This window comes from Crocodylus porosus, unplaced genomic scaffold (genome assembly GCF_001723895.1).
Source record: "Crocodylus porosus isolate Cpor-Errol unplaced genomic scaffold, CroPor_comp1, whole genome shotgun sequence".
In the NCBI taxonomy this organism is placed as follows: Eukaryota; Metazoa; Chordata; order Crocodylia; family Crocodylidae; genus Crocodylus; species Crocodylus porosus.
The window spans coordinates 6,770,787-6,781,284 of NW_017728912.1; the positions used below are offsets into that span (position 1 = coordinate 6,770,787).

At 42.3% G+C, this 10,498-nt stretch overlaps 1 protein-coding gene across 1 annotated transcript in view; it reads left to right on the plus strand.

Annotated features, from left to right (window-relative positions):
• The window catches only part of KIAA1109 (KIAA1109 ortholog), a 242,219-nt gene that overhangs the window by 48,677 nt on the left and 183,044 nt on the right, over positions 1–10,498 (plus strand). The window contains exons 6-7 of the mRNA XM_019533955.1: positions 5,098–5,179; positions 5,856–6,049. Coding sequence (XP_019389500.1) covers positions 5,098–5,179; positions 5,856–6,049 — 276 coding nt within the window. The remainder of the gene's footprint in view (positions 1–5,097; positions 5,180–5,855; positions 6,050–10,498) is intronic.

Here is a 10,498-nt window from a genome sequence, read left to right on the forward strand (position 1 = left end):
AGGGGGGGTTTGTGTGTGGGGGGCTGCCCCTTTCTCCGTGGTGCACAGCTTGCACTGCTGGCAGCAGCAGTAGCAGGCAGCAGGCCCTTGGGGTGTTCATGGCTTGCAGCAGGCAGAGCCTCCCCTTCTCTTCCCCCCTGCCCCCCCCAGCTGGCATGTGCCTTTGAACCCAGACCAGGCTGGCTCCATGCCACCCCGTGTGGTTCCCGGCACCACAGGCGGGAGCTGCATGCTGTTGGGTTGGGCCGGGCCAGGCCAGGCTAGCTCCGTCCCTCTGTGTGGGGCTCCCAGCATTCCAGTGAGCCAGCCTGACCCAGTGGCACGTGTTCCTGCCTGTAAGTGTCGGGAGCCCGCATGGCAGCATGGAGCCCGCCCGGCCTGATAGTGTACAGACCAGAAACCATGGGGAGTCATGTGCCATTGGCCTGGCAGGTTCTTTGCCATCATGTGTGGCTTCTTACTTGGGTGCTGGAAGCCCCACATGGAAGCATGGAGCCAGCCCAGCCTGCTTGCGCACAGCTCTTGTCTGTAGTGCCACGACCCCCACATGCTGGCACCAAGCCAGACTGGTCTAGTTGCAGATTGGTCTAGTTTGAAGATATTTGCCAGCAGGCTGGGTCGACTGTTCCACCACTTGCAGCTCCCAGGGCTCTGCTGGAGCTGGGCATTGCTGGGGCTCTGTCTGACATAGGCCGCAAGCACCCAAGGGGGTACTGCTGCTCCCCCAGCAGTAGGGTCTGTGTGCCGTGGAAGGGCTGGGAGTGGGCATGTGGAAGGGGCTCCCACACTCTCACAAACCCCACATCCCGCATACACTGCCTGCAAACTCCACACACTCTGACACCCACACCCCTCCACAGGCCCTAAGCTCCCCTCACACCCCTGCACCCCCCACAAACCTCCCACACAATATGTAAGAGTAAGACTTTTTTTTAGCTATTATGCGATTGCCTCTATATACACTATGCAAATGCATGTAATTTGGGACAAATTTTTTTTAAATAAAATTAAAATGTTGTATTATATATATGTGTGTGTGTATATATATGTGTATATATGTTTTTTTTTAGTATACTATTTGTTTTTTTTCTGGTTCCTCCAGCTAAAATAATTGTCCACCTTTGGAGTAGCCTCTGTGTGAAGAATGTGCTTTTTGCTGCTGTCCAGAAAATTGGCCTGAAATCAGCGAGATTATATGCTTTTGAAAAAGATGCCGAACTTTTTTTTTTTTTTGTATGTTTACTTGAGACCTGATAGACCAGGGGTGGGCAATTATTTTGGGCAGAGGGCCGCTTACTGAATTTTGGCAAGCCATTGAGGGCCGCATGACTGGCAGCCAGGGGCAGACAGGTATTAATTTTCTAAATTTTTGAGGGGTCCCACAGGCCAGATAGAATGGCCTGATAGGCCACATCTGGCCCGTGGGCCACATTTTGCCCACCCCTGTGATTAGACCTTCACAGACTCTTTTCACTAAATATGCCCTTAGATACAGCTTTTAGACTAGACAGGACTGCACAAGTAGTATCCTCACAGAGTGATTGTTCATGCTGTAGCTCGAGTCAGAGGAGCTGCAACTTCATTTTTCTCTTTTTAATATTTTGCTTTGGATCATGATGGTTCCAGGCAGCAAAAAATAGAACAGCGACTCTCCCTCTTCCTGTGTTGGCACTGAGGCAGCACAGAAGTAGCTTAGCGTGGGAAGAGATGAGGCACAATGGAGGCCAAGGGAAAAGAGGGAATTAAGTCTTGTTGAAATGGAACTGGCAGTGGGTTGTGGAGAAGGACTCTGATTAGGAATGTAGGCAGTTTGGGATTAGGACTCGTTAACACTGATGGTGAACCTAGGGCCGATTTGGCCAAGGAGGCCCTGATCTGGTGATGGAAACACGAGCAATGGCATATTTGGAGCAAGTTTTTCTGGAGGGAAAGGTGGAGATTTGAAGAAGGAACTGATGTAATTATGTTACTGTCTTCTATTTTTGTGACCTCCCTACTTCATTCACTCTGCATCTTCTGCAGCAAATGAAGAATAGGTCCTACCAATCCACAAATCAAAACTTTTCAGTGAAGTTGCCTATAGAAATCCTGTTTCATTAGTCATACAGGTGGGAAGATGTCTTACATCTTGCTTTAGCAAATTGGATAGACAGGAATACTATCTGCCTTACACAATGAAAACTTCATTTTTCACAGGTGCTGTTGATCTTGTATTCTTGCACCTGTGAAGTGCAGAAGTTAGCAAATATCTGGTAGATTATAATGACCCTGGAAATCATTTTCTGTGTTGTCCCTGGTGTACTTAGTGTCCAATTAATTTATGTTCTCATGTTCATCTTATTAAAGGTGTTGGGTTGATGTCCTCTGAGCACACAGTAACTGAGGTCAGACAGTGAATGATTTTTCTGTGAAACATGTTCCCCTATCTGAGTCCTAATGTCTCTGCCCTTCATCTATTTTTTTCAGTGATCAGTCATTTATGTGCATCTTTTTTTGGTTTCATCCACAAAATTGTCATGATTGGTGTACAGGAATGGCAACTGAATGGGGTACACTATCATCAGAAGGTAGAGCTGGAAGGGACTTCATAAGGTCATTTAGTCCAGCCCTCTGCTTAAGGCAGGATCATCCTTGACTAAACCATGAGCCAAATATTGCTCTTTTTGAAAGTTTTTCCAGGGATAGAGATTTAGCAGTTTGTCTAGTTAGTATGTTCCTATATCTTTAACCACCATCATAGAAAGGTTCTCCTAATCTAAAACCTGGTGCAGTTTGAGGCCGTTGCTTCTACTCCTGTCCCCTACAGAGACAGAGAATAAGTCTATCTCTATCCTCTCTATAATTGCTCTTCTCGTATTTGAAGACTCTTATCAAATCCTCCCTCAGGTAACCCTAGCTCTTTCAGCTTCTCTTCCTAAGTCTTAGTTTCCAGTCTTCAAATCATTTTTGTTGCTTTGTACTGGAGTTTCTCAAACCTATACACATCTTTCTTGGAAGTGTGGGACCCAAAACTGGATGCAGTTGTGCAGATGGAGCTTCACCAGTGCTGCATAGAAAAGAAGAATTGCTTCCCTTGACCTGCAGATGACACTCCTGTTGACACAACTCTGTATGCTGTTGGCCTTTTTGGCAACAAGAGCATGCTGTTTGCTCATATGGTCTACTGTAACCCCAAGGTCCTTCTCTGCAATTCTGCAACCTTACCAGTGATTTCTCAGTCTGTATTCATGCATGCAATTATTTTGTCCCAAATGCAGAACTTTGCACTTGGCCTTGTTGAATCTTATCTCACTGATTGCAGACCATTTTTCCATCCTATCTTATCACCCTGGATCCTAGTCTTGCCCTTTAGAGCGCCTGCAACTTCACCCAGCTTGTCACTTGCAAATTTGCTATGCATGCGTGCTCAGTCCCATTTTTCAAATCATTAATGAGGATGTTGAAAAGTACTGAACCCAGGATAGACCCCTGGGGAACTGCACTTGATACCTCCTCCTAAGTAGACATGGAACCATTGATGATTCCTTGCTGAGCACAACGATCTAACCAGTTATGTATCCACCTTGGAGTACTTTCATCTAGTCTGTAGTTTGTTAGTTTGTTTGTTTAATGAGAATATTGTGGGAGACTTTCAAAGGCTAAAGTCAAGTTATATCACATCCATTGCTGTTCTCCCATCCTTGGAGCCTGTCACCTTAATAGAAGGAAAACAGGGCGGTGAGGCATGACTTGTTAGTTCCATTCCGGCTGTTCCTGATCACCGTCTTCTGTTCCAGGTGCTTTGTAATAGATTCCTTGAAGACCTGCTCCATGATATTCACTGAAGGTCAGGCTAACTGGTCTGTAATCCCTGCATCTTCCTAAGTGCTCATCTTACAAGAAAGGGAAGATGTTTACCCTTTTCCAGTCGTCCAGGACCTCACCTGACCTCCGTGAATTCTCATTGTTGAGAAATGAGTGATTGATTGAGGTAATTGTAGAGCTATTATAATTACCTCAGTCATTCATTCTCAACACTGTAATAGCTCTACAATTACCTCAGTCAATTCCTTTAGTACCTTAGGGTGGGTTCCATCCAACCCTGCTGATTTTTAAAGCATCTTGCTTCTCTAAGTAAGCCTTAACCTGTTGTTCTTCTATGCTAGATTGTTTGTCTCCTTCCATATCTTTGCTGTTCTCTCTGGCAGCTTTACTCTATTTTTGAAGACTGAAATAAAGACAGGTATTAAATGCTTAAGCCATTTCCGATTCCAACAGTCATAAACTCTTCCAAGACCGTTTTAGGCTGGACATAAGGAAAAACTTCTTTACTGTCCAAGCCCCCAAGGCCTGGGGTGGTGCAGGCACCTACTCTTTGGACTCATTCAAGAAACGTTTGGTTGCTTATCTTGCTGGGATCCTTTGACCCTAGCTGACTTCCTACCCCTGGGGCGGGGGGCTGGACTTGATGATCTTCAAGGTCCCTTCCAGCCCTACTATCTATGAAACTTATGAAGATTTTAATATTTGGCACATTTAATTTTCTGGAAAAGGCCTTGGGCCGTATTGGTAAATACTTCTGCTAATTTTTTTCAAAGAAAAAAACAAAGAAATATTCAGGTCTACTCTGTGTTTTTCTTTCAGTTTGGAAAGGCTATAGCTAGTATGCTGTAGCTATCGTTACCAGGGTATTTTCTCAGGTGAATGGCCTGAACCTCTGAAGATGGCCATTAACTCTTCCTAGTCAGTTGTTTCTTTCTAAGATAGTGCTGTGCTTTGGTCATTATTGCTTAAGTTTAATAGCAGGTAGACAATTCATGTTATACTAGTATAATGAGTATAATATGAAAATTTACAGGAAAAAACAGATGTTACTTGTTAAGTTGGACTGTCCTTACAATTAACTGTGGTACTTAAACATAGATTTTAAGGGATTTTAACAGTTATTGCTGCATGTCCAGTAAAATCTACTACTGCACTTAGTAAAGAAACCATAGCAGCTTTTAATAAAATAACTGATGTTAGTTGTAAAAGATTTTAACTCTGATTTTTTTTTTTTCCCCCCTATTTTCTTTCTGTAATGTTGGATATGTATTATCATGTGTGTATTTTTTCCAGTGTTAAAGTAAAAACAGAATCTCAAGGCCCTTCCTCTTCCTGGAGATCCCTCATTCCTGTCATCAAAGTGAATGTGAGCACGGTAAGTGAAATATTCCTTTTGACTGACTAAAAAGAATTTTGAAATTTCCACAACTAAAGACTTCATTTTTATATTTGGCTTGATTTTGTATTTTCATTCTGTGCTTTTCTTTTTTTCAAGCATGAAAGTAATTGAAAATGGGCTCTGTTCTTTTTCGGCACAAGACCTGCTAACATTGGAAAAAACAAAACAGAAGACATGTTTGAAATGCTTTTTGTTTTATTTATTTATTTTTTGAAGCAAGACCAGAAAATTAGGACTGGATGGTACATGATACTAAAGCTATTTTTTGGTCACTTTATAAAATAAAAATATTTGGACCCTTTTTTTATTTCTCAAAGTTTAGGTTAGCTTTACTTCACAAATGTGATGCACCAGAAAATCCATTCGATTGATATGAAAATTTCCATATTCAAAAGTTTGTTTGTAGTGTTGCATTTAATTCACCGTTAACAATTTAGCACATTGATATTTCTGCAAGAAGTCCTATTGCTGTTAGTGAGTTAGACCTGCATGTAAGGTAAAATCCTGGCCCTATTATTCAAAACAATAGAAGTTTTGCTGTGACTTAGGGCTAGGCTTCCACCTGTAGTCTTTACTCGCATAGTTTTTCATTTTTAGTTATTTCTGTGTAAGCTATGTAAGCAAAGAGTAATTTGTCTTTCTTTTAACTTAGGGTCGCTTGGCATTTGGGAATCATTATCAGCCACAAACACTCTGCATTAATTTTGATGATGCTTTCTTAACATATACCACAAAACCACCTTCAAGTCACCTTGACCAGTTTATGCACATTGTGAAGGGAAAACTAGAAAATGTCAGAGTCATGTTGGTTCCCAGTCCCAGATACGTTGGTCTTCAAAATGACGAGTAAGAGATTTTATTTGTTGTAATAGATTACAAGACTTTAATTGTCTTCCATTCACCTGCCTATTGTGGTCTTTTGTTTCCTTCTATCAGGATACTTAGTTAATATATTGGCTGCTACCTACAAAGATTTTGAACTTTTGGGACCTATTCTGTTTTTCATATTAAGTTCCAAAGAATGATTCTCTTCTGTCCTGCTCAAGTCTCTGAAAAAACATTAACTTGCTACATTTGTAAGATGCCATCCTCTTAGCCATAGGGCTAAGTCACAAAGGCTGCAAACAGCTGTGGCCTTCTTGCCACCATAATTTTTATGGGAGCACAAAACCTGAGCAAACAGACATCTTTTAGCCCTTTGTCACACGAGACGTGCCTGACTTTATACGAGTGCGACCATTCATAGGCCTAGTTTGCATCACCTATTTGCAGGCAATATTTATTTGCTTATGGCAGGAGAGTGGGCAGCCCAGGGCCACAGTCTTCCTGCAAGGGATTCCTGTAGGGCATGGCATCCAGTTTGCAGGGTGTGACTGTTGTCCTATAGAATTATACTTCTGAAGCCCTGGGAGTAGTATGGGCCTGTGAACAGGAGGAGGATACATCCATCTTTTGCATTAATTGTTTTTCAGGCACTTGAGGTGGCTAGAATAAGATCACACTAAAGTGTCTAATAGATGTAATAGAATCTTGCCTTAGACTTTTAATACCATATTATTTAGGTAGAAAAATGCAAGGGTTCATGTTGCCTTCCTGTGAGCTTTAAAGCCTCTCTGTGCACTCTGTGCTATGTTTACAATCTCCTATAGGGTTTTTATTTTCATTTGTTCAAGTTCAGTTACAGACTACTTGCTGCTGAAGCCTGGATCTGCAACTGTTTATTTTGGGACAAACTCAACTTGATGCTAACTGCATATTATAGTTATAAATGTGAAAAACAGTAAAAACCATGATGTTATACAACTTCTTAAATAAGGTGGGCATAGTAGGGATTAAATCCCTTGATTATGATCCCAAAAAATGTTGTTGATTTGTCAATTCTGAATTTAACTAACTGTTGAAGTTTTATTTCAAGCTCTGCTTATTGCCAGAGTTTATCTGATTTTATTACTAAACTTCCTTAAAGTGATAGCTGTAATATAACTCATTTAAGGTGAGAACTCTGGTCTCCAGGTTTATGTCATAGTACTCTGTTTACTTGAAAATAAGACTAAGTTTATCCCCAATCAGCATGGGGCAGGGAAAACCTCGTCCTCTTGTATTTGCATACAGGGAAACCTCATTAAATACATTGTCTATCATTAAACTGCTGCCAGAAGCATTGTGTGCTCAGTAATGGAAACCAGCTATGAAACTGATTAAATGAGGCCAACCCTAAGCATGGTTATAAAACACACGGCCCATATGCGGCAAATTTTTCATGTGCCAAGCCAAATCGGCCAAATTAAGTCCAAGGCTCTACAACCAGCAAACATCTTCTACCCCCATAAGGGGCTTCAGATCTTTCTGCGTCTTTGGCAGGCATCCTATGTGTAGGCCCAAGCCTGAAGGCTTCGGGTTCAGATGCCCCCAAGTTGTGCTTGCCCTTCTCCATAAGGCCACAGGAGGAAGCTAGGGAGGAGCCTCCCATTTCCATAAAGTGGACTTAAAGTCCCAACACCTTGACTAAATCACACCAGAAGAGCAGTTATCCCCTGGGCGCTTAAGGAAAACTGCCTTCATGGACCCAGCTACATGGTGTTTCCCTTACCACAAGAATAGGTTAGTGCAGCCCATCTAAATAAGATATATGGTAGTGCCCATTTCTCTCAGTCACCCTCAGTGCAGACTCTTTTTCAAGTCATGGTCAGCTACTACGCTGAATATAACTAGACTTCCTCTTCAGTTCCACAGCTGAGCAGTGCCTTTCTTTCCCATGTCCAGTGATTCCTGTTGCCTCACTAGGTTTAAATGTCTGGCAAACGCTACCAAACGGGGCCCCAAACTATTCACTCAGTATCCTTCTCTCTCTCTCCCTGTGTCATTATATGATTAGTATGCCCTGCCTTCATAAGGTGGAGTTGGCTCAGGTTGCTGTGAACCATGTCTGCATATACATTTTTGGAGGAATCCAGGACTTGTGACAGGAAGACCCACTTCCAGTTATGAATTGGGGGCTAATTAGCAGTTTATTTGGGGGGAGGGGTATTTGGAGTAAGCATACAAACTAAGCAGTGCTGAGCTGTGGGGTCAATATGGCTTGAAACACTGTTCATTCTGTTGGGGTCCAGCCCAGTGAACTATATGGTAAATTATGAGCCTTTTGGCTTTGAATTAATATCCAGTGTGCTTTGTATTATGTGTAAGTAGGTGCCAAAGTGCAGCTTATGGTTATGGAGGACTTCTGTTAAAACTTGCAGCAGTTTCAAAAAAACATAATGCATCAATTTCAGATAAACTAAATTACTACAAGCATATTTATTTCAAATTTTAGTGTTTTCAAATTTGCCCCTCACGTGTTCAAGGAGAGCAGGGCCTGACAGTAAGGAGTAGGGAAGGAAGGGGCTGCAGGGGAGGAAAGTTGTGTGGGGGGGAGGGGAGGCAGAGGGCAAGGGGAGCACCTGACCCTTCCCCTGCCACTATTACCCCTGTTTTAATAGTGGGAGTTGGACAAATTTAAGGTAAACTGCCAATAATTTGATTCTATACCAGGAAATTATAACACATTTATAAAGTTTCTGTGTATAGAAGCTTATTATTGGGGGTGGGGTGGAGGGTCATCTTGCTGTTCAGGACTATCTTATATTCGAGTAAATACAGTAAATTCAAGTACAGTGGAAAGTCATGTGTATAATGCAGATTGGTTGTCTTTGAACAAGATATGCAAAAGTACACTAAGAGACCGTGTAATGCTACTGTAAAAATTCTGAGCGTAGCTAATAGATGAAATGGAGGAAATGCAACCCATGTAGGCTTTTAGATACCAGGACAAAGACCCATAATATAAGCACTTGTTTGAGATGAATGTAACATACACACCTGTTTTGTTAGAATTTTGGCCCTATATACCATGACCCAGGGATCCTGGTTTTCTCAGATTAAAAAATAAATAAATAAATCCAAAATTCTCTGATTTAAAAAAAAAAAAAAACCCCAAATGCACATTCTTCCATGATTAAAATGAAACATGTATTCATTTAGGTGTGCATAGATATATCCTAATATAATAGGTATTGAGACACTGGTAGGCTTCTAAATTGCTTTAAAATTGTAAATATATCAATAAAATATTGTGTTCAACTGAAATCAGAATTCTTGATAGAGGTGATAGCTTTTATTAGACAAACTAGATTTTTGCAAAAAAAAAAAAAATTCTTTATTTGCAGGCTTTTGGGCACATTTGTCCTTCTTCAGGCATAGGAGAATGCAAAGACGGTAAAATTTTTACTAGGTGGAAATAAACTCATATTTCACAGGAGAGCTGAAGGTGTGGTGTAAGATCTGGTTGGAAAAGTTCATTTTGTGCATATTTAGCCCCAGAGAAAAGTTGGACCAATCTATTTACTTTGAAGTTGTCTGATGGCAAGCATGATGTTGAATTATGTTTCCTTCTGGTTATGATGTTTCATATGTCCAACTGATACCTCTGTGTGTATCTATCTATTCCAAAGCCTACAATGCCAGTCCAGCCAGGCTGCAGCCCTGTGTCCCATTGTGAGTGCAGAAATCTAGGGGGGCACAAGTCTCCCATGTCCTGTCCAGCCTGCCCCCCCAACACTGCCTCTGGTGCCTGACCCCTTCCCAGAAGTGCATACAGTGCTGGGGAGTGCCCCACCCACCATCAGCTGCCCATGGCTCTCTTCTGCTCCCTGGCCAGGACCCCTGGCTGTGCATTCCTGCCCTGGGCACTGTGCATTGCCCTGACTGGGCATCACTCCCAGCCCTAGCCACCACCCTTGCCCCACTCCCTCCCTTGCCATGCAGGCTCAGCATAAGCTGCTGTCTCAATCTCCCTGCCACACCTTCACTCTCTACGTGTCACCTGCAGACTCCTCGTCTGTCTGCGCCTCTCCCCCACCACTGCAGGCGCCCAGAGCCTGTGCCCAGGCTGCCCTTGGCCCTCTGCACTGCCCTGCATTTGTGTGGGCTAAGTCTCATTAGCCCTGGCCTTCCACCGCCTATGCTCATGATCCTTAATTGTGGTATGGGGCGAGTTTCGCAGTTTCCACATAGTCCGTGAAATTGTGATTTTTTTTTTTTCTCAGGGCCCTAGTTATAAGTGATTCGTTAGGCATACAACACCCAGCCAGTAATTTCTGGTGGATGATTCATTATAGGATGTGCCTTGTTGAAGCAAACTTAAGACCTTTTTTTAACACATTCTTCAGAGTTAGTTTTGTCTTTTATTTTTAGCTTTTGTTGGTGTCATGAAGGGGATAGGATTTTGTATAAATACTTAGTTAAAAAAAAAAAAAA